The sequence below is a fragment of the Coccinella septempunctata genome, chromosome 1 (genome assembly GCF_907165205.1).
Source record: "Coccinella septempunctata chromosome 1, icCocSept1.1, whole genome shotgun sequence".
Classification (NCBI taxonomy): Eukaryota; Metazoa; Arthropoda; class Insecta; order Coleoptera; family Coccinellidae; genus Coccinella; species Coccinella septempunctata.
This window is the reverse complement of record NC_058189.1, coordinates 35,636,189-35,661,648: the sequence shown is the minus strand read 5'-3', so window position 1 is coordinate 35,661,648 and position 25,460 is coordinate 35,636,189. Positions and strand designations below refer to the sequence as shown.

The following is a 25,460-nucleotide window of genomic DNA, read 5'->3' as shown; positions in this document are numbered from 1 at the left end:
TTTCGAGAATTTTTCTATCATCAGTTAGTATAGCTCCATGAGCATCTCTTATAGGAAAGTTAGCTTTTCTGCTTGGACCATAAGCAGTTTTAATAGCTTCGAAAAAACGCCTGTAATCATGGTTATCGGCGTATGCTTGTATTTCCCTAGCTTTTTCTTTCCACCAGCTATCCTTGATTTTTCTTATTTCTTGACGGACCTCGCGTTTTATGTTTGTAAGACTCTTTTGGGCTGCAACATCGCCAGGCTTGTTAATTGCCGTTTTGATCGCTTTGTGTTGATGAATATATTGTACAGGGTGGGCAAATTTCGATGTTTTAGCACTACAGCTTTTAAACCAGGCGAGGGTATAGATCAAATCTGATACACATTCTTGTTCTCTTTTTCTGAGAGACTTACAAGATTAGTAGTCATTCTTGGCCACTTTCTTTTGTTTTCGAGATATAAGCGAAAATTGGAAAAATGGCGATATCGAAATAAATTTATATCTCCGCTAATACTGATGATAAAGCTCCGAAATTAAAACATTACAGGCACTTTTTTACGTAGAAACCAGTGGCGTGCTCGCCTTCTTAGCAGGATTTTTAATTACGAAGCTATGACCCAAAGTTATGTTTTCTAACTGAGAACACTAGATTTCTGTTCAATATAAATAATAGAAAATGGTCAAAAACCTTCTTTCTCAATATTTCTATGGTTTCAACTTTTGATGAGCATGGAAAAATGTAGCATCGTATTATTACCACAGTCTCCTTCTATTATTCCTTTCATTTCTGTACTTCTTACTCAATTTCTCCAAGATTCAAAATTTGTGAAAATTGGTAAAAAGCATATAGAAAGGAGACTGCTTTTGGTATAGGAAGCCCTATTTTTCTGTGCTCATAAAAATTCAAACCATAGAAATATTGAGAAAAAAGGTTTTTGACTAAGTATTTATATTGATACAAACCATATGATGTTGTATATTTTTAAATCAGTAAAAATTAAGCTTTTAAAATATTGCACGGAAATCTGTATGTTCCCATTTAAAAAAACTCAACTCCTGCTAAAAAGGCGAGCACGCCACTGGATTATACGTAAAAAAGTTTTAATTTCGGAGCCCTTCCGTATTAGCGGAGATATAAATTTATTTCGATATCTCCATTTTTCCAATTTTCGTTTATAACTCGAAAACAAAAGAAGGTGTCCAAAAAATGACTACCACTATTGTTAGTTTCTCAGAAAGAGAGAAAGAGAATGGGGTATCATATTTTGTCTCTGGTTTAAAAGCTGTAGTGCTAAAACATCGACATTTGCCCACCCTGTACAACCTTTTATCGAGAGAAGCATAGAGTTTCATCAAAAGTATTTATAAATTCCTACTGAATTAATCCCTGAATGAATTCCATGATTTCCTTGGTGTGGTTTTATTTTAATTTTTGTGTGGTAATTTTCGACCAATTTTCACTTACCCATATTCACTAATCCACTCGAATTGTACAAGGTTCCCAGATGTGGACCAGAAAGTGATAAGAAAGTGTGCAGTCTTGGTAATAGGAACCTCAATTTTGGTCTTGTTAGTGCTGATCTGATGATGATATTTCCGAGAGAGTGGCCCACAAAACTCACCCTTGTTGGACGAATACTATTAGAATCTATATAGGTTATAATCTCGTTGACCAAACTGAAACAACATTAATATAGATTTTTATGGATATCTTATAGGAGATGCTATACTTTAATCACAATTTTTTTTTACTTTATCGATGCGCATGCCCAAAACTTGAGCTGAGGCTTCAATATCTTTCAGGCGATCATGCAAACATATTTCCGATTTTACGTTCGCGACAGTTTTTACTCATATAGCCAAATTATCGTCTCCAAGCATGCGTTCACACGTTCAATTCGGCTTGCAAATACTATCAGTTTGAGCAACTGGCTCAAGCGTGTATAAGGGATTCACTAAGATGTCTAAAACTCTGGTGTATTCACTGATTCGATTTTGTTTTTAATTTCGTGGGGATATGGGATCAGTTTCGTTTTTTTCACTGTAGGTAGCGCTGTTTCGAATTTGACAGAGCATTGTCAATTGATATTCGAAAATAATTTGAATACTTTCCTACGACTAAAGCTGCATTCACAATCAATTCACGGGCCGAAGTGCACTTCGGCACGGAAGCTTAGCAGATGGCGTTCTCCGTTACCATTCACAATGAAATTCAAGACAAAATTTCTTGCAAGTTGCAAACTATCACTTCGGCAAGGAATTTCGTGCCGGCTATAGATGATGCTGATGCTTATGTTTTGATCAGTTACATTTTTGATTCATTTGAGTATTTGGTTCCAAGATTATTGCGAATGGTTAATTTCGTGCCGAAGTGCACTTGTATTGTATTGTATTTATAAGCGATTATTGGTGTATGAAAATGTATTAGTTTCGAGAAAGGGTGTAGAACATTCATTTATTCAACATGTCGTTCAGTAAGTTCAGTTTACTGTATGGACAATCAAGAACTATTATAGCTAAGAATTCGGTGTTGTTGGAATTTGAGGCAGAACCAAATCAGATGAACGAACATTCGAGAAGGATATAGCTAAGTTTTATGGCAACTTCAGCAATATTTCAAAGAAACTGTATTGGAAATACGTAATGCAAATTGTGAGCATGTATTGAGAATCAGAAATACATATCTCTATTCGAGTCTGTTCTTTAAATATTCTTCCTGAGTAGATGTAGTGAAAATTCTATTTCCGTCAACTGAATATATTGGATATTTGACCAATCAACTGTGTTTTATTAAAATCAAATTGAATTACCCTCCTCATGAATACAATTTGTCAAACAGTAATTAACTTGAAGAAGAATAGTAAATACTCCTTCGAACCCTTATTCGATAGTGTTGAAATATTGACAGATTTGTTTTTACAACGAAAATTAAACTGTAAATCACAAATATTCCTTAACAGCTGTCAAAATGGGCCAGTTCATATTTTGAACTCGTTGATCGATGTTTGATATCAACGCAAAACAAAATAAAACGAGAGAGTATCATTCTACTTCCTCTGGTAGAACAAGGATAGAACGAAGCAAATGACATGGTGGCGCCGCCACGAAACTGATCCCATATCCCCGATTTTCTGGATGTTGATGCTTGCAAATAGTGACAAGTGCACACACCAGTATTTTAGACATCTTAGGATTCAGTGATAAACCATTCTCTCTCTAGAGCCCATAGACTAGACACTGGAACAAACCATTAATGCAGATTCTGGATTCTGTGAATAAATTAACAGGAATCAGTCACTCTACCAATTCGATAAAGGCTCGTCAGCGATGCGCGATGGTGTAAAAGCCACAGCATACGTTCAAAAATTATTGCCCAAGTTATGGAAGAAACCGACGCCCGACCTGACCAAGACATAATGGTTGAACTTGAGGAAAGCAGAATAAAGAGACATTCCTTGCAGTTGGACATCTCTATTAATCATATAAAACAAAAAATATGAATATAATGAATTCATTACATAATATTTCAACAGGGCAAGCAGTCACAAAGGACATCGAAATTTTTTTCCTGAATGTAGATACACTTGGGAATGAACAACGGAAATAATTTATATCAGATCAGGAAAGATTTGAGAAAGTTATCAAGAGAAATAAGATCCTGAATTTCCGCAGTACTGAAGGAAAAAATGTTAGTAGCTGGAATATTCCACGCAATTCAAATGCAATGTGATTTATTTGGCCAACTATTTTCACTTTCCTTGAAACAAACTCTAAATATCGATAAAGTTTTAGCATGTCCCAGTCCCACTAGTTTTGTGTCACCTGGGACGATTTGCTCAGTGGCGTAGCGAGCTCAACTCGCTCACGGAGCACAAAACCTTTTTAGCTGGTGAATGAGGGGGGTGTTCTAGTAATTCAAACCCTAAATCACGAATTTTCTGCATGGCAACATGAGATTTGTGTGAAGGGGCGTTGTCCTGAAAAAAGAAAACACCTTTGGATAGCTTGCCGCGTCTTTTCTCTTTAATTTTTTCCCGTGGAGTGGTCAGTAATGTCGAATAGTAATCTCCTGTTATTGTTCTACCCTTATCCAAAAAAATAAATCATGATTACTCCATGGCAATCACAAAAAACTGAAGCAAGAACTTTTCCAGCAGATTTTTGGACACGAAACTTCTTTGGTCTTGAAGAACCAGAGTGTCGCCATTCCATCGATTGTTGCTTTGTTTCTGGGCCGTAGAAATGTACCCATGTCTCATCCCTAGCAGCAATTTGGTAAGAAGTCTACATCGTTTTCAAATCGAGCACAGATCGAACACGATGCTTCTACCCTTGCACGCTTTTGGTCAACATTCAAACATTTGGGGGTCCATTTTGCAGCAATTTTTCTCATGTCCAAATTGACGTGAACCATGTGATGAACGAGTTCGTATGAAATATTTAGTGCTTCAGATATACGTTTTAGCCCAATTTGACGGTCTGATAAAATCATGTCATGAACTGTATCGATATTTTCGGGGACTGACACAGAAACTGGCCTTCCCGATCGGTCATCATCTTCAATGGAAAATTTACCTCTTTTGAAGCTTGCAGTCCAATTTTTCACGGTCGCATACGAAGGACATTGATCACCAAGGATATCAAGTATATCTTCGTAAATCTGCATACCTCTTAACCCTTTAAATACAGTAACATAATGATGGCTCGATACTCCAATTAGTCCAATTTTTCTATTTTCAAAATTTCGGTGAACATCTTCTTTCTTTTAATTTATTGCGTAACTCTGCTTTACCTTTTTTGACCTCAAACTTCAAACTGAAACTTCTAATGAGTTATTGTTCGTTGCTATGGTAACGAAAAATTTTTTTATGCATGGAACTGGTCTAGGCTAACTAGATATCAATACATCCTCGTATATTATCAACTAGAATCAATTGAATCAAGTACTTATCATTCATTTTATTCATTTATGAAAATATCAAAGACTTGATAGAAGTGCGCCAGTAGCCGTAACTTTTTTAGATTTGGCAAAGGACTTTGATACGGTCAATCACAAAATTTTGTTAGAAAAACTGAACAAACATGGAATTAGAGGTAAAGCTCATCAGCTTCTCAGCTCATATTTGGAAAAAAGATGCCATCGGGTCGAGTTTGACAACGTTGTAGGCGATTATTGCGAGGTAAGTACATGCATTCCCCAGGGCACCGTTTTAGGGCCATTATTGTTTCTTTTATATTTAAATGATTTGCTTGACACTGTACCTGATGATTCGGTAATTTCTTTTGCTGACGACACCGCTGTTGTGTCGACTGGTAATAGCTGAAGGGAGGTTGAAGACAATATGAATAAATATCTTAAAGAAATAGGTGCTTGGTTGTCATCGAACAAACTCTGCTATATATAGGCCGTCTTATCGGCCTATATAGCATTTGGGAATTACTGCAATAGCGTTCCGGAGTTTTTAAATATTAGTATAAATGATAAACTAATAACAAGGGAGGACACAATCCGGTACTTGGGAATAATCTTTGATAGTAATATGAGATGGGAAAAGCATATCGAATATTTACTGAAAAAAACTAAATTCATGGTTATATATATTTTCCACAAACTAGCCAAGATAATGCCTGGTGTTGTTCTTCGGATTCTTTATTATGTACTGTTTCATGGTGTTATCAGTTATGGAATTGTTGCGTAGGGTGGAGTTTACTCTAACTGTCTGAATCTGTTGAAAAGTCATCAAAGGAGGATTTTAAAAATAGTTGATAAAAATGAAGTTGTTTGTGGCAATGTTTTGACAATGGAACAACTCTTTACTCTTTTCACTTGAGTCACAGTTCATACCAATATGAAGAACAAAAAAATGAATTTATGAAATCAAAGATTCAATTGCCTTTAAGATTCAAGACAATCAGTGGTAAGAGTAGTTGGGTGAGGGCAATTAGTGTCTTTAACTTACTCCCTAATGAACTGAAGATTTTGAACAGTCAGAATTCCAGGAAGAATAAATTGAGAAAATGGGTGACATCAAATTTGTGATATTTATTCGGATTTTTATAGAATTGTTATTGTTGCTATTCATATTATTGCTATTATTGTTCAAATTAGATTTCTTATTATTGTCGTAATTATTACTGTTCACATTGTTACTGTCAAATCATGGTTGTAGATTGTTATGATGGGGTCTGAGTTTATTCATATTTTGTTGCTTTTGGGGTCTCCACACTTTGTTAGTTTTGTTTGTGGATGAGTTTGATTTTCTGCGCCGACCTCACGAACAGGTAACTTGATTACCTCTGTGAGCTACACATTTTATAACATTGTAACTTGTGTTTATTCGGTGATAAATACATAAATATCGAAAGAAATGCAGTTTTTAAACGATAAAGAAGTTAATATTTGTTATCTTCAAGGAAAAATTTAGTAATAATATGAATAGAACATGGTACATTAATATAACTCATTACTATGTATAAATTTTCCTTGCTTTTGATGAATCAATTTTATCGATAATATCATCAAAGTTTATCATTTCAAATTTTTGTCTTTTCACACTTAAAAATACCTCAGGGAACGGTTCTGGGGCCGATACTATTCGTGTTGTATGTGAATTCACTACTGAGGTTGAATATTGGTGGTTTGACGGTATCATATGCGGATAACACCGTTTTAGTGATTTCTGGGGACACATGGGATAGTGTGAGGGAGCGAACGATTGAGTGTTTGAGGAGTATTAAATTGTGGCTTCAATTTCATAAACTAACATTGAACGTATCGAAGACGACGTATATGACTTTCTCTCTCAATAAGGCAAATCGACCAAGGTACAGTTCAATGAGAGTAGACAATCAAGATATAGAAGAAACATCCTCAATAAAATATCTCGGTATTGTGATCGACCAATTTCTGAGGTGGTAACCTCACGTTGAGTGTTTATCACATAGAATCCGAAAACTGATTCATAAATTCTATTTGTTAAGAAAAATTTTAGATAAAAAAACGCTTGTACTGGTTTATAAAGCTCTTGTTGAGTCAATCCTAAGATATGGAATATTGGTGTGGGGTGGTCTTTATAACAACCACTTATATAGGCTTAATACTGTTCAAAAAAACATAATAAAAATAATTTATAGGAAGAACAGATTATATCCCTCACATTTGCTATTTGATGAATATGTACATAATGTACGAACGCTGTATGTTCTGGCGGTATGCTCTTTTGTGCACTCTCGAGATGATCTGAGACCTTTTGTGGATCATTCGTATGAAACAAGAACTAAAAATAACTTCCAATTAATGAAACAAACCTCAACTTAAGGTATATAAATTATTTTGGTCCAAAACTGTACAACTTATTACCAATTGATATCCGAAACTGCACTAATTTGAAGCGTTTTAGAGTTTTAATTAAGAAAGAAATATATATATATAAATAACTCCAAATATATGACATTTTTCTGATGGGCAGGATCGATGGTAAAGGGATTTCGCTGATTTCGCACGAAAAAAGCTTTGTTCTGTTTGTGTATGATACAGATAAATGTGTCTATGATCGATTTATACAGCACATACAGGTGTAACACACCTAGGTGATCAAAGGGAAAAAGTTGTTGTTATTATTGTCTAATTGTAAAGAATGTAAAAATTTATAGTGAATGTACTGAAATAGAGTGAATAAATTATATAAAATTATATTTATCTATCAATTACTTTAAATTTCGTTTAAATCTCCATCATTTATGAACTCTTCTACACTATAATAACTTTTCAACGATTTATTTTGTCTCACAATATGCCTACTTTTAAAACTCTGAGGTAGTTTATTCCACATTGTTAGAATGAAATGAGTAACATTTTTCTGTATATATGTGAGATTTGTTTTTTCAGCACTCAAATAGGTCTTGCCTCTAGTATTATATTCATGTCTTGATAGAAAACATTCAAAATCATCGTAATTATTGATTATATACATTACACATTCATATATGTATGTATAAACTGTATAAAGATAGTGTTTTATACGTAAAAAAACACCTTCACATGACTCATCAGGTCTCAATCCAAAAACACTTCTTTTTTGAAGAATGAAGATTCTGTCAGCTTCAACCGAATTCGCCCAGAATATAATTCCATACCTGCCTGGACTGCACATGGGCATGGTATTCTGTCAGTGCCGCATCAATACCAATACTTCTCGACAGACCTCTCAAAGCATAGCAATATCTGGCCAGGCCTGTTGCCAAGTGTTCAATTTGTGATCTCCAATTTAGATTCTGATCAATGTGCACTCCTAGGAATGATATGGACTCTTCAGCTGCAAAACATTCATTGTTATAAGTGACATTCAAAACATCCTGTTGCCTCCCATCTCTGAATAAAATCAACTTTGTTTTGTTGATGTTCATTTTAAGGTCATTGTTTCTAAACCATTCATCCACGTTTTTTAAGTCCTCCTCCAAACGAGCTTTACATTCATTATACAATAGTAGTGACACCTGAATAAATCATAATCAACAAACATTATAGTATTATTTGTTGTGACTTGTATTAAAGCGGTGGTGTAGATTATATATAGTAGTGGGCCTAGTATCAAGCCCTGAGGGACACCTCTCTCTATTTGAATGGCGTCAGAGATTATTCGTTTTCCATCTTTTCCTCTCTCTACTGTCCTTTGTATTCTATTTTTCAAGTATGATTTAAATAGCTCTAACGTAGTGCCTCTTATTCCATATTTTTCCATCTTTTTCAGCAATATAACATGATTTACTGTATCGAAGGCTTTTGATAGGTCCAAACAGAGTTCCGCTGTTTTTTGATTTTTGTTGAGAGATTTTATGGTTGAATTTAAAGCTTGATACAATGCATATATTGTTGATCTTCCCCGTCTGTAAAAACATTGTTGTTCTACCAAAATATTTTCTGCCTAAAGAAAGTTTATTATTTTATCAAAAATTATTTTCTCAGAAATTTTATCCACATTAGAGACAATAGATATTGGTCGGTAATTATCATAATTGTTAATATCTCCCTTCTTATGTATTGGTTTGTTCCAAGCTTCTTTAAGGATATTTCCCAGTTTTAAATATTAAATTAATTATATGCGTTAATGGTTTTGTCAATATGATGATATGATATGTCACAATTAATTTTAATTTGATGAATGATCGTTCGCAGCTAGCAATCGAAACTGAGATAGTCAGAAGTATTTTCCATCTCCATACGATATTACAAAATTGGGAAATTGCAATGGAGTTTTAGGTTCAATTTCTTTTCTACTGCGGAGTAACATTTTGCAGTCACATAATTCGTTGAAGAGTTCTATTCCATTGAAATCAGTATTATAAAATTCACCCAAATTTTACAGTTTTTTTCATTATTCTTGTTTAATAAATTTTCAATATCTAGTAAAAATCCTGAAATTAAGGTCACTTAATCGTGAACATATTTCTCGTTGGAGACGATCAGGAACACTTTCTAGCGAAAGACCAACATCTCTAGCCGATTCTCCGGGCATTTTGCGGCGTCTTCTCACACGTATTGTTCTATCAATATTCCATTATCCACAGAGTGACTTTTTGCTTCTTCAATTACTCCACAGAGCTTGTCCCGAATTTCGGCTAGTTCAGTCGCTAATGATTCAGGATCATGCAATGCTTCTCTGAAATTCGTTCTAGGATCTTGTAATCTGAGCTGCACACGATCAATTCTCCTTAAGATTTCATACCAGAAATGAACTGAAGTTATGAAATTAAAACTAAGTTTATTTTGTAATAGCTCCACTTCTGGTGTAACTTGTAGGGGTAGTATCTTCTGTTAGTTTTTCTAATAGTTCTACTATATTCTCCAGCTCATCGACGATAATCCTAACCGCTTATATTCTGGAGCTCCATCGTGTTTCAGATTCACGTTTGACAGTTTTTGTTAAAGCATTTTTTAATAATTCCCATCGTAACGTTGAACGTGAGAAAAACAGATATATGTTATCAATTATTCCAAAACATGTGATAACGATCTTGTTTAGCGGCAGTAACTCCTACTGAATTCAATGAATGGTTAACACAATTTACAAATAATGATTTATATATTTTTTCCATTATTCTTTGTTGAACGCAAGATGTGTGACCTGCCATCACGGAAACATGATCGTAACATTGTGATCTGCAGTTGTTTAATGAAATTCCATCGGAATTTAATTTCTCTAAAATGGTATTTTCAATCGAGGCTGCATCTTTAGAATGTATTTCAATAAAACCCAAAAATGATTCTCTGATGGAAACTTTTTTATGGATAGAATCAACATCTACATACCGAACGACTTGGGACATTTGTTCTCGATGAGAGATATCAGGAGATAAACAGAACAAAAGTCCATAATATTCATTTCTTTTGATATCGTTTATTAGTTGATTTCGAACTGTAGATGCCAGAAGATGAATGAATTCATTTTGAATCTACGTTGACAAATATGAGACAGTTTTTGTACCTTTTTGAAGTGCTAGTTTTTCAACATGGCCACGTAGGGGAAGATTTTGCATAATTAAATAGGTACCTCATGCAAGATAATATTCTTTGCAATATATTTCGCCCCCGTTCTTTTTCGAGCTGAATATTCGCTTCTAATGCTACATCATTTCCCGTTCTACTTAGTAATCTACGTTTTGTTTCTTTCTAAGCCGTAAGTGATTTTCGGTGATTTGGAATTCTTTCATGGCTAATCAATTTATCTTTTTATAAACACTATAATTCATGCTAACATTAAACTTATTGTATATAATATTAAATTTTTAGTCTGAGCAGCTACGATGACAAGGACTCGTGAACTGAGAAATACACGCACACAGTAATTCTTTTGCCCGTCCGTAGATAAAATATCCCCTATTTCGACAGATACACATGCGTGCACCAACTTCGTTGTATTGGTTATATCGAAGTGCTTATTTGTATCGTTGGTGCGCATATGCAGCTGGCGAAATAGACGAAAAAGGACAAATGAGAATCGTTCAAGAACATATGGGTTTCTTGAAATTATTTTTAATTGTATAATATACACCTGGAGCTTGATCCGCTCCTTCCGACTCACCCTGTATATACAGTGACCAAAAAAAGGATCCGAAGAAAGGATGGTCTATTTTTCAAAACAGATACTTTCTAGAAAAAGACTAAAGGTTGTATTTGTTGGGTGTCTGAGAAGTATCTGTACAGAAAAATAGAAAAAATAATTTCATCGAGAAGAAAAAATAATTTCATCAAGAAGAACGTCCAAATCTCGTTGCATATTGGGACCGGCAATAATCAAACATTCATTGATGCCACCAAATTGTTTCCACAATTGGGTCCAAATTTGTTCTCTTCATTGCCAGAATTTCATGCCTTCTGTGGATGCGGTTTCAACTCAGCATTTTACCGCAAAGGAAAAAAAAAACCGTTTTAAATTCTCCGGTAGTCTCCAACGTACAAATTCCTAATTTTAACCTCGATCAATTGTTCACATATGTTTGCAAAATATATGGATATACATAACTGTATTTCTATCCGGTATAGTTTGGAAGATAGTAGTAGTGGGTACCGTATTTGCCACTACCCTGTTTACAATAGTTGTGAAAAAACATTGAACTTACCGATCAGTCATGGCATCAAAATCGCTGAAACTGTCACCTTGATTTCTTTCAGACATAACGAAATCCAGATATACACCTGGTAAACCTACCGAATACTGATTGCTGGTTGTGTTCAACGGACAAACCAAACTTGCCACTGCGACCAAGCGGTCTATTGTAGCACACAGGCAAGCTCATAGAGCTAGACCTCTCCCTCCAGTTCCATCCTTCTCAAAAAGGAGATGATATCGAAGGGGGAGTAATTCTTGAGTTCCTCTAGGCTTATCTTCGGAGAACTAAAGACTCTAAGTCTGACCCTGTCTGCCGCCCGGCAGTCACAAAGGATGTGCTCAATCGTTTCGTCCTCCTCTAAGCAGAATCTGCAGAGCAAGTCATTGACGATGCCGAGTTTTTTTAGATGGGTTCTGAGTCTACAATGTCCTGTGAAAACCGCCATTATAGATTTCAGATTGATTCTAGAAAATCCTAGCCAACAACTGGTGCATGGGCTGGGAGGCACTGAGATAGCCCTGTGTGAGTGACGCAGTTCAGGGCGGTTGCGCAAGTATTCCAGGACATTTTGCCTCATCCAGCTGATGCTCCGTTCCCTGATTAACGAATTGGAAATTCCTAAACTTGGTTCAGGGCCAATAAGCTCTGATATTGTGCTTTCTGTGGCTAGAGCATCCGATACTTTGTTGCCTCTGAAGCCCGAGTGTCCAGTTTCCCAAATCATTTGCATTCTGTTCAAACTTTCCAATTTGAAAATTTTAGATCTGCATTCAAATACCTGTGCCGAATTGCATTTGTCTGCTGCGAGAAATTTAATGGCAGCTTCTCTACCCGTTAGGATTTTTATTGACCTACCCGTCCAACCCATGTCAAGCAAATGGTTGGCGCATAAATCAATGGAGAAGATTTTCGCTTGAAATGCTGTGGCCGACTTGCCCAGACTAGTACTAAGTTCAGTCAGCGATCTACGACTGTAGACTCCGGCTCCAGATCCCTGACTGGTTCTGGAGCCATCAGTAAACCAACAAGGTCCGTGTAGATAGAATTCCTTGTGACGGAGCCATTCGTCTCTGCTTGGAATCAGAGAACTGAAGGTTCCAACCGTGCTGGTTCTTGTGATTATCTGATCAGTTCTCATGCCCATCACCTCGTCTGCCTCCAAATGGGCTACAAGTCGACTGGGCACGAAAATGAGTTTGTCAGGCTTATTTACGCTAAGGTGGTGGAGCATGTGAGTTGCTAGTCTTGCCTCTCTTTGGACAAGAATGTGATGTGATTCATTGATGTCACCAAATTGTTTCCATCATTTGGTCCAAATTTGTTCTCTTCATTGCCAGGATTTCAAGTCTTTAATGGATGCGGTTTCAACTCAGCATTAGGGGAAATTCGGATAGCACCGGACAGCGGGTATCACCGGACATCAATCGTTTTCTTGGATTTATCATTTTACTCCCTCCTTTGAATGGCCAAACGAATTGATTCTATGCAAGCACAAACATATCTTCAGTTGACCTAGATATTTTTAGCCGTTTAGGAAATAAACGTTAAATTGTGATTTTTTGTGATTGACACATGGACAGAATAAAGGCGGAAACACATTATTAACACGCGACGCGACCTGATGAAACGTCAAAATGTTCACTTTATTTTCTTTGAACGATGTATGTTCATTTTATAAAGTGTATGTTTGTATCTTTTCAGGACATGTGAACTATATTATGCGGAATAATCATTTCAAACTAACTTTTTTGGAAAAATTCGAGAATAAATTTATGTTTTACTATTTTTTTCGTATTATGTCCGGTACTACCTGACTTTCCCCTAATTATACCGCAAAGGAAAAGAAAATTGTTTGAAATTCTCCAACGTACAAATTCCCAATTTTAACCTCGATCAATTGTTCACATATGTTTGCAAAATATATGGATTTACATAACTCAATTTCTATTCGGTTTGGAAGATAGTAGTAGTGAGCTCTGAATTTGCCACCACCCTGTTTACAATAGTAGTGAAAAAACACTGAACTTACCGATCAGTCATGGTATCAAAATCGCTGAAAGTGTCACCTTGATTTCTTTCAGACATAAGGAAATCTAGATATGCACCTGGTAAACCTAACTCTAGGTAAGTCTTCACTAATCTAAGGTCGGCTGAATTTCCATCCAAGCCATGAACACATACAATCAGATGCATCCCTTCTGGTGAGAATATTCTGAACTCGTCACTGACATGGAAATAAGGAACGGTCGAGGCGAACATGTTCAAATCAGAATACAATATTCCAGGAAAATTCAGTTGATTTCTGAATTCCGATTTGGCCTTTCTGAACGCATTTTCATTTTCCACATTAGTGCCCTTATAGAAACTGATTTCTGTGAAAATAAAAAGAAAATTAATTATTACATACAGGGTTGATATAATTTATGGAATCGAGTAAATATCAAAACCAATTTGACGATGTTTTCAAAACAGGCTCCTAGGAACACTGATACATAATAACCCGAGAGCTGGCAACGAATATCGGCAAGAGTTTTGTAATGGCTCATAATTAAATATGATTTAGTATTGAGGGTGTACATTAGTCAGCACCCACTCTCAAGGTCAGGTAGTGGAACATCTAGCGGCGACGTGCTTTGATGTAAGTATATAAAATTACAACATACTCTACAAGTATTTTGTAATGATTGAAAATACTCACTCAGCTTGTTTATAGAACAGAAAACTTGAGAAAGTGGTCAGACCTTATTTTAGTGAAACGCGGTGGCCCAGTACCCCACAGTATTACTGCCTTAACGATGTCGTTTCAAGGGATTTGTAATGGCCGAAAATTCATTTATTGCTCGAATATCATATATTATTTGAGAATAAAATAGTCAGACCACATATCAATAGAGCAGAGCAGTCAGCAGTCACTCAAAGTACGGATATTATAATTTTACATAAATCAAAGAGCGTCGCTGCCAGTTGTTCCAGTACCTGATCTTGAAAATGGGTGCTGACTCATGTATACCACCAAACCTAACTAATATTTAAATATGAGCTATTACAGAACTCTTGCCGATTTTCGTCGCCAGCTCTCGGACTGTAACGCATCTTATGGTACCTGTCCACCTGCGACAAAATAGTATCGAGGGCAGTCTCAAGCACTCTCCGACACAAGTCAATACTAGTCTCCGAGACTGAACGTGTCTCAAGTGCTTAGATGAACAACGCCCTGAGATTAATCTCGAAACCTTCTCTCGAGATTTTATCAGCTGATTGCACCAAATTTCTTGGCGTGCATATCGACAGAAATCTTGGTTGGTCATCTAATGTTGACAATATATGTATGCAAGAAAATCAACTCATCCTTCTTTGCTTTAAATAGGCTCAAAACCATTCTGCCTCGTAGTTCACTCATTGATGTATATTATAGTCTGGTCTATAGACATCTTATATATCTTGCTCTGGGGAAACAGCACTTCGGTTTCCAGAGTGTTCGTCGCTCAGAAAATAATTATAAGGTTGATTTTCAACTTAACACCACGTTCCTCATGCAGACCAGTATTTGTAGCAAACAAAATTTTACCACTGCCATCTATCTATATTTTGAAATGCCTCATTTATGCTAATAGTCCAAGAGCTAGTGAACCCTGGGAGTAACGGTCTCCCTGTAAGGTTAGAAATTTGTATACTTACGATTTATGACATGCTAAGAGCAATAGCCATGACCTGGCAGGCGTCAGCCCTGCACGTCATCAGCCCCTTTATTTTTTGGACTGTTAAGTAAATTTAGTTTCAAAACTTGTTACTGTAAATTTGAAAATTTAATAGGATAAAGTTTATTTATTGTACATCTTAAAAAAAATTGACAGGCGATTACAATAAGCAGAAGTATATGACAGATCAATTAGAAAACGTACAGTAGACGTATAGGTAAAATAAACTTTATCCTGTATACTTAAAATTTTTATATGTTTTCAAGTAAACGTCTCAGAGTAAATATATACAATGCCAGGCGGTTTTGAACAACATAAGACCTTGACAGGCGAGGGGACAGCTGCTAAGGGCGTGCAAATAAGAAATGTTACATGAACGCATACAGTAAATGCAATGTATTTTATTGGGTTTTATGTAATCTACATTATTTTTAACATTCATTTTCTTCAGCATCATACGAAATTTCGCTATCACTGTTTTCATCATCATCTGATTCTTCAACAATGTTTTCCTCATCTGAAATAATTAAAAAAAATTATTTTAATGAATCAATAAGGTTGTTAAGAATTAAATATCAAGCTCAATTACATAGGACTGCGTATTAAATGTTACGGAATAAAATAGTTGTATGTTATCTGAAATGCATTCCTCAGTTTCAGACGATTGTGCTGTGGCAGTATCAGCAGGTCCTTGTAAAAGTATGTCGTATATAGAAGATGGAACCGTATTCCCCTCAAACCAATTAAATTCGTAACAACTATCAATTAAGTTCCAACCGTTATTTTCAGGTGTAAGAATTGTTGGTCCTTTTAAATTACAATTTCAACATATATTTGTAATGTAGGCAGTTCTCAATAATTGTTGATGTAGTTCACGTTTGCAGGGTGGTAAATTAGATGAATCATAGCTTACTACTTTTTTCATAAACACTTTAGGATTATTTGTGTTGTACGTAGCAAGGAACTTCTCATAACGTGCATAACGTGCAAATATTGCAGAAATCGAGTGTATATCAGAAGGCATTCAAAGAATTAGGAAACGCAGAAATAGTACAGAAGAAAGAAAAAATTTTCCCGATACTAGAGAAATTTGTATGCCAAATGTATGGTTTGAAATGTTCAAAGTTAAATAATGCACGTTATGAAAAGTTCCTTGCTACGTACAACACAAATAATCCTATAGTGTTTATGAAAAAAGTAGTAAGCTATGATTCATCGAATTTACCACCCTGCAAACGTGAACTACGTCAACAATTATTGAGAACTGCCTACATTACAAATATATGGCGAAATTGTAATTTAAAAGAACCAACAATTCTTACACCTGAAAATAACGGTTGGAACTTAATTGATAGTCGTTACGAATTTAACTGGTTTGAGGGGAATACGGTTCCATCTTCTATATACGACATACTTTTACAAGGACCTGCTGATACTGCCACAGCACAATCGACTGAAACTGAGGAATGCATTTCAGGTAACATACAACTATTTTATTCCGTAACATTTAATACGCAGTTTTTTTAATATTTTCAGATGAGGAAAACATTGTTGAAGAATTAGATGATGATGAAAACAGTGATAGCGAAATTTCGTATGATGCTGAAGAAAATGAATGTTAAAAATAATGTAGATTACATAAAACCCAATAAAATACATTGCATTTACTGTATGCGTTCATGTAACATTTCTTATTTGCACGCCCTTAGCAGCTGTCCCCTCGCCTGTCAAGGTCTTATGTTGTTCAAAACCGCCTGGCATTGTACATATTTACTCTGAGACGTTTACTTGAAAACATATAAAAATTTTAAGTATACAGGATAAAGTTTATTTTACCTCATCAACTGTACGTTTTCTAATTGATCTGTCATATACTTCTGCTTATTGTAATCGCCTGTCAATTTTTTTTTAAGATGTACAATAAATAAACTTTATCCTATTAAATTTTCAAATTTACAGAAACAAGTTTTGAAACTCAATTTACTTAACAGTCCAAAAAATAAAGGGGCTGATGACGTGCAGGGCTGACGCCTGCCAGGTCATGGCTATTGCTCTTAGCATGTCATAAATCGTAAGTATACAAATTTCTAACCTTACAGGGAGACCGTTACTCCCAGGGTTCACTAGCTCTCCAGCTATAAAGAACATGTGGCAAATTGGAAATCTGTTTGAAGTTGTCACGAGTATGAAACAAGAAACTCTGATCTTCTTCTTATTCCAAAACACAGAACACATAAATTCGAATGTTCTCCAATGTATCAAAGCATTAGATTATATAACCATTTGCCATCGTCTATAAAATCCTTGAACGTAGCTCAGTTCGAGAGGGAGGTTAAGATTATTCTAACGTCGAAATGTTTCTATTCAGTCAATGAATATTTTTCCGAACTCCTGATCTGAATAACTAGTCAAAGGAAACTAATGAATATGTAATTGACATGTAAGTATGTTATGTTATGTTATGTTATCTCAGGTGGATACTTACCATTACGCGATAATTTTTGTTACAACTTCTTTTAATTTGAATGGGACACCCTGCATATTTCGTAGGATCTTGTAAACAAGCACCAGCTCCTGGGAAGCCTACTGCCGTTTGTTTTACGCCTTCATATATTTAGAAAAGTTTTTGGTTTGAAAAAAATTATCACTGAATTAGTTTCGGAGGACGTAGATTGGAAAACTGTGAAAAATGTTCTCTCTTTTGTGTGTGTTTGTGTAATGCTTTGTTGTGAATATGTTACAAGTTACAATTTTGAAGCTATCGAGCTCAATTTCGGCAGGATAACTAGTATGCCGGGTGTTAAGAAGCATATCGATTTTGGTGGAAAACGGAAAAACAGTTTTTGAGTTATAAAAAAAAATCTATATAGTTAGCAATTTTGAATCTTTCGATATGGAATTTCGCACATTGGTAAGCATCATATTATGTGTGTTCTGTGATCTGGAATAAGTATACTTATTGATTTTGGTCTGTATCGATCCAGCCGTTTTCGAGTTCTTTTATAAACTTTTCGCTACGCTTCGCTACGCTTCGCTTCGCTTTTCGTTTCGCTCGCACGTTAAAATATCTCAATCATTAATCGTTTTCATTAATAACCTAGTTGATTAAATAACTATTTCAATATTATGTGGCCCTTCTACGTCTTCGTGAGATCGTTTCCGAGCGGCATTAAAAATACGATAGTTTCACTATAACATCATGACATATTCATGACCACATAGTAAAGTGCAATATCACCAAGCGTGGACAAGAACTTATTCATTATGATTGATTATGACCTCTTTTATAAATAGGTGTACTCTACTAGAGGACACTGTAGATTCCTATATGAGGAAATGTTCCTTCGTTGAGCTATGCAGGCTTAAAGGCTCAGACACGCTAAACAGAGTTCCACTATGTGCACATAATCCCGGCGAAAAGGTTCTGTGTTTTGAGACACCCTCTTACACTGATGAGGTTTAATGAGACCGAAACGAATCAGTGAGTGTGTCTCATGTCTAAATAGGATATTTTTCCCGAATAGGTATCTTTATTTTCTCTGAAATCATGAAATTTTGTAAATTTCTATGGCGATATTTTAGAAATTTTTTTCAGAGTTTTGAAGTAAATAATATAGAAATCTTGAATTGTCGCCCATAAGGATGCTGAAATCATAAATAATGACCCTGCATCTTACATTCCATGCATATAGCAGTTTCGGCCGATCGATTTTCAATAATTCAAGTATTCTCAGCTACCAACTATGCTTTCTGTTCACAATATCCAATAATATTGACGAAAAAAAAAACAACTCACCTTCAGTCTGTAAGCTCTTCTTATAAGTATAGGGATTTGGTTTTCTCTCAAAAAGAGAAGGAATTAAATGATATACAGGGTTATCGAATCCAGTCAGTTCATCCCCATTGTTAGTGCCGTTTGCGATAGGACTACTGATAGATTCTAGGTCCCTGAATTGTTTTGGAGGTAGCAAAGCAATACCATCGTATATATTACTTTGATTATATATATCACAGCCTGAAAAGCGTAGTTACATAATTAGAGGAATTGCAGGTAAACATATTTTATACATATCTTAATGAATCAATGGGATTCTTCAATAGAGAAATAAAGAAAGAACATTTGTAATGGCGAAAGTTTATTTTTCTCGGGTGGCAAGTACCCTGATGCTTCGAACTCTGGTGACCACCAGAAGTCAGCAACAAAAGACTGAACGACATTCGGCTGCAACTTCCGAAAGCCAACTTCAACCTGACAAGTATGCCACAAAAGCAGCCGCGGAAAAGTATTCCCTACGGACACACACACGGGCAGGTTGATCACTTGTTATCTTCAATCCTTTCTAGATTCAAATTGTAATTTAATAACCATTATTGATAGTTGGGGAGCCGACGATGCTAAATCGGGATTTCCTCGAGCGCCGTGGCGACTTAGTGGGTTTTGAAAATTAGATGGTAGAAAGAAAAAATGGTTTTATGATGTATGCTTTTTCAGCTGTGGGGAAAGCGTCTGCAGGTTCTCAAATATGTAAAAAAAATCATCGGGTGTACATGCTCGAGCATGTCAGTTCAGGATACTGTATATGCCCTACGCAGAGACAGCCCTGGCCCTACGTGTCCCTGATAATAATGAATATAATGCATAAATTCTTGTTAATCTGACAGTTTTCGTGGTGGGGCCGGCCGTACGGAAGAGTTGAAAAAAATGTTTTTCGAGTGTGTCAGATTTTTAGAGGATATGTTAATTGGGCCCGAAGGAAGCTATTGTTCAAGGAGCTGACAATTCGGACGTGACGCAAGGTCATAGCGGGCCTTTGATAATGCAAAAACATCGTTACTCTTACCACAGCCGTCTTTAAGGAGAGCCTGGTTCACGATTAAAATGCAACGTCGCAGTAGGGCCGATGCTATCATGTCCTTGATACGCTAACCATAGACTAGAGAGGTTTGTCTCTGCGCTTGTAATTCGTAAGTTTAGTTGGTGAATTACCGCGTCGGCGTGAAGTTTTTAAAACAAGTAGTGTAAAACTTGTGAAATCTTGTGGCTTTTTAGTTTTTTCGTTTTGTGATACATTATAGTGAAGAGTGTAAACAGTGTTATAGTGCATTTTGTGTTGGATTACTTTGTTAAACGTAAGTACATAGCCTTTTGAACTTCCGTGAAGAAGCCATTTTCAATCATGGTCAAGAAATGTTGTGTACCTTCTTGTAAGAGTAATTATTTCTCAACCCGGAAAGGCGGATATGTGAGTTGTTTTGGTTTCCCCAAAAATGAAGAAAGGAAGCTTTTATGGCTTAAATATATTCCTAGAAAAAATTTCGTTCCCACCGTTCATAGTGGGGTTAGTGAAAAACATTTTGAAGAGTCCGATATAATCAGACATGATAAACATTTACAGCCGGATGGTTCATTTAAACTCATATCATTAAGATATCCAAAATTAACAGAAAACGCGGTTCCAAAAATTTTTCCAAATTGTCCAGCTTATCTTTCAAAACCAGTTAATAAAAAAAGAACAGATCCACAGTCTAGAAGGAATACAATTTTAAGTAGGAACAATGATGAAATCGAGGCTTTTTTAAATTCCGATATCATTAAAGACTTCGATGATCTAATTAATAACTTTTCAAGTGAAATTGATTCATCAGGATGGAAAATTAAAAAGCTTGAGGACACTATTTATTTTTATATACTCAATTTCGAAAAATTATTGTCCGTGAATGTTTCGATAAGAATCGGGAAAAATCTTCAAGTGAAATTTTTTTAAAAAAATTTTCAATTGTCGTACAATGATTTGAAATGGATTCTTCCTTTTGATCTCACCCTTAGCAGATGGTCTCAATTTTCAAATTTACTTTCTCGCTATAAGAATGTAGATATTGAAGGCACACATTCTGGAAATCTCCTGAATGAATCTTTGACTTCAGTAGGGACCTATTTATCAGATGCAACGAATGAAAATTTTGAGAAATTCCGACAGTTGAAAATCGTGACTGATCAATTACGGCAAATCGTCAACAAAAAAATCAAATACTCGACATGCACAATCATTATGTCTTTTATGCTGTATTCCCAATCGGCGTCGTGTTATGAATTATTAAGGAATTATTTCGTATTGCCGACTAAAAGATATTTGCGATCAATTTCATCTTCCCTACAAGTTTTCGCGAATTCTGACAATCGGAATAAGATCTACCTTTCAAATATATCCCATGCTTTACCCGCTTTAAAATGAATTGTAGTTTTATTAATTGATGAAATTTATATCAATTCTCGTCTTGATTATAGATCAAACAATATAATCGGTTCCGCTATCAATTCGTCTAATGATTTGGCAAAAACAGTACTTTCCTATATGATTTGTTCGGCATTCGGAAATTTAAAAGAAATTGTAAAATTATTACCGGTTCAGAATATAAAGGGCTCAGAAATGATAGACATTACCAACCAAATAATTTTCTTCATTCAGAATTGTGGCTTTGAAGTACTGGCTATAATAACAGATAATCATTCGATCGATAGAGTGATGTTTAAAAAAATTTCGAATTCTTTCAAAATTCCTAATCCGAAAGATGAGCAAAAGTGCATATTTCTTACATTCGATTCGGTTCATATTTTCAAAAATATATGGAAAAATTGGTTAAATTCCGACGATTGGGACGATTTACACACCGTTTGATATGCTAAATTTCCAAATTCGATAGATATTTATGAAAAAGAACAAAATTCTTCGGTGAAAGAAGCGTTCAAAATCAATTATTCTTTATCCTTCTGTATTCGATAGGCAAAAAGTAATTTTGGCAGGTAATATTTTCCATGTATCAGCGATATCCGCGCTAAAGTCCAATTCAATGAACGATACTGCTCAGTTTATCGAAATTATTAGAAAATGGTGGGATATTTTCAATACCAATTCTTCAATTGAAGGGATAATAAAAAGGAATGAGTTCTCCGCTCCGTTCGAAAGAAATAATTTGGAAAATGATGTTAAATTGCAATTCTTGAATAAATTTATTATTTGGCTGGATAGATGGCATCAATTATCGGGATTTAATGGAGAACTTTCTACTGAAGCTTATCAGGCTATACGTCATCGAAATAATCAATTATTCTTTCAAAATTTATGATGATTTAAAATATATATTAGCTGAAAAATTCAGTACGGACAAATTAGAGAAAAGATTCGGATTGTATCGATCTCTCTCGGGATGTAATTATAACGTATCTTTTAACGATATTTTAGGAGCCGAAAAAAAATTAGAATTCAAAAAAATTTTCAAACGTGCGGACAAAATTTTTTAAGGTATACTTGAAAGAAATTAAAGAGAATTTTGTTGCGGATGACTTAACTTCAGAAGAAAATTGTTTAGAAAACGACCAAAACATCAGAGACTTCATGTCCATTTTAGAGACCGATTATCTTCAGAAATGTGATATAGATAATTCTGCCAAAATTTATGTGTCTGGTTATGCCGCGCATTCAATTGCTAAAAAACTTTCATGCAACGACTTCAATTCGGGCCGAAAAAGGTACTAAGGTTAATAATGACGTATATTTTGATAATCTTCAGAGAAACGGTTTATCGATAGAGTATATTCTAAATGATGAATTAGTTTTATCGAAATTTTTAAAAAGCGCGAATCAAAAATCTACTTTATGTAAACTGACAGTTTGTAGCATTGAATTGGACTTTTATTATTCAGAATTTTTAGAAACTTGTCCTTGTGGTCGCAATTCAAAATTCATCTTGGATTCACTTTGCTCAATTTTCGCGAATTTATTAATCAATAATTATGTTAAGAATCGTAATAATGAAATCATTTGTGAGCAACGTGAGAAGAAACGGAAAAATCGGGTACAGAATTGCGGACCGTCCTTCAGTAGAAACAGAAAATTAGAAACTTTGATATGAAGGATAATGTCAAAATTTTCATTAGTTGGTTTTATTTTTGTTATCATTGAGAATTATTTCATGTTATGTTATGAGAATATAATGTTATGTTTAATTAAGAATAGAATATGTTTGTTTGAGTATGTTGTATATTATATTTAAAAATTATGTTATGTTTGTATATTTTGTTCATTCAAAGTAGATAGAGTATTGAGTTGATTGTGAAAAATGTGTAACTGAACTTGTTAAACCGAATATCCGATTCCTTTCTGCAATATGTTCATATTCTTATATACATGTCCCTTTCACTCGCTCCTTCAAGTACCTATTTCCTATTTCATGATCGGTTTTATATCTTCATTTACACAATTTTATGGCAAGAGAAACCCCTACACCTTCACGTGGTTCTTGCTGAACAATAAATTGAAGAACAAATATCATTTGCTTATAATGAAATGAAAATTCTTTCATTTGATTTGCAAATTATTTTAAGAATGTTTTAAGGATTCAATTCTTTTGCAAACTATTATTCCCACTATGTATTCAATTTATTGACTAAGTAGGGCATCATTCTATATTCTTTCAAGTATTCCATCAAAAAACATTTCAATAACCATTCAATAACGTTTATAGGATTCGGAAACTCAAGCATACAGCGCTACGTACAAATCTAAAGTCGGCCCACCAACTTGGCCAATCTGCTGCGTTGTCAGATTGTGTTCCAGGCTTTCTCTATAGAGGGCTGTGCAGATGGTTAATATAGATCAGGCGGTGGCAACTCATTCAGATAATTTTGGACCACGAGTTGCAAGCGTACGCTGTTAGAGCGCTAGTGTCGCTTTCCTTGGCAACACAGAAATACGCAATCGGCAAATCCTTAACCATAAAATTCGAAATGTAAACAAACTTTGACGTTTGTCAGTACTCTTTTCGAGATTATACGGCCTAACAGAGTTTTTCTAGTAAATCAAGATATTTATCGAATTTATCGGAAGTGAATTGACTGATTTAGTTTCGTAAAGAAAGATAAGCATTCTTTGGAAATACTTCATTTAAAAGGGATGAATTGTGGAATAAAATCGAGCGATGATATTGGTGATCCATTGTACCTAGACACAAAATCCTATTTTTTCACAGATTCTTTCTTGAAGTAAACCTGGGTTATAATGTTGAGGTAGCAAATAGTAACTTTGTGAAGGAGGTAGAAGCTAAACATCTTGATAAGTAAAGCGTTTAAGTGTTTCAAAGTTTCTATTTAAAATATTTCAATTCCATGTTATGATATAGGTATTCCTCATACTGAAATCTCAAGAGACATAAATATGTTTCAGCTCATGGAACAAGTTCTGCAGATGAAAAAAAAGCATTCATTTGGAAGTATAAAAATTATGAAGTTGTAATTCTAAATCGTCAATTGAACTTAGCAGAAAACTCTCGCGAAGAAAAATAGTTTTTTCGGAATCAATATTTCTATTCAGAAACCCAGACAATAATCCCAATAAAACTTCTCCAAATAATAATTATAATACTTTGTTGGACAACGTGAGATAAGAGAAAACATAAGAAACAAAACTTGTTTTGACTTGCAATATGTACTAGCATTAGCCATTTTTTCACCCCTGCAAAATAACTCGAGGTGCTGTTTCAAATTACGGGCACGCATTGAAGGATGGCCGAATTAGAGAAATAATGAAAAATTCGAGAGAAATTTTAAGTTGAAAAGGGAGAATAAAAGAAGAAAAACCTTCCTGTTCCTAATTTCATTACTTTTTCTGAGTACCATCAGGAAAAGAAATACAAGAAATCATAAAAGTTTATTTTCATCCTTTATTTTCCTATAAAACTCAAAATTTTTCTCGAATTTTTCATTATTTCTCTGATTCGGCGCTCTTTCAATGCGTCCTCGTCGATTTGAATCTCTCGCCTCCTGCTAGTAAGGTCCGGACGGGAGGAAGCGGAAGCCGCACGGGCAAAAAGAACGTAGTTCCACAGTACGCTGTTTCAGCGCTAGTGTCGCAGACAAAAAACACGGTCAAGAAGATTAGCACGGGAGTTACCATTCTCTTGATGTTTATGTTCTGTGATATAGATGTTGCAGACGTATTGACCCATTAATCTGACACTAATAAGGGGGGGTTTTCTTAATCTCACAGTTTGAAGATGAAAAGGCTTTTTTGGAAATATCTCCTTTCCTTTACCTCTAATCGTTTCTGTTTTTATTATGAAAGTTGTAGATTATAAAATTCTATACAACTTTTGTCTGATGCAATTTTACA

General features: G+C 35.0%; 1 protein-coding gene across 2 annotated transcripts in view; it reads right to left on the bottom strand.

Moving 5' to 3' along the window:
* The window catches only part of LOC123310232 (protein FAM135A), an 89,546-nt gene that overhangs the window by 10,508 nt on the left and 53,578 nt on the right, over nucleotides 1-25,460 (bottom strand). The window contains exons 10-12 of one of the 2 annotated variants that reach the window (XM_044893689.1): nucleotides 19,091-19,309; nucleotides 13,626-13,968; nucleotides 1,452-1,663 (exon numbers count right to left, since the gene is read on the bottom strand). In XM_044893689.1, coding sequence (XP_044749624.1) covers nucleotides 1,452-1,663; nucleotides 13,626-13,968; nucleotides 19,091-19,309 — 774 coding nt within the window. The remainder of the gene's footprint in view (nucleotides 1-1,451; nucleotides 1,664-13,625; nucleotides 13,969-19,090; nucleotides 19,310-25,460) is intronic. The other variant, XR_006537348.1, reaches the window with a different exon arrangement.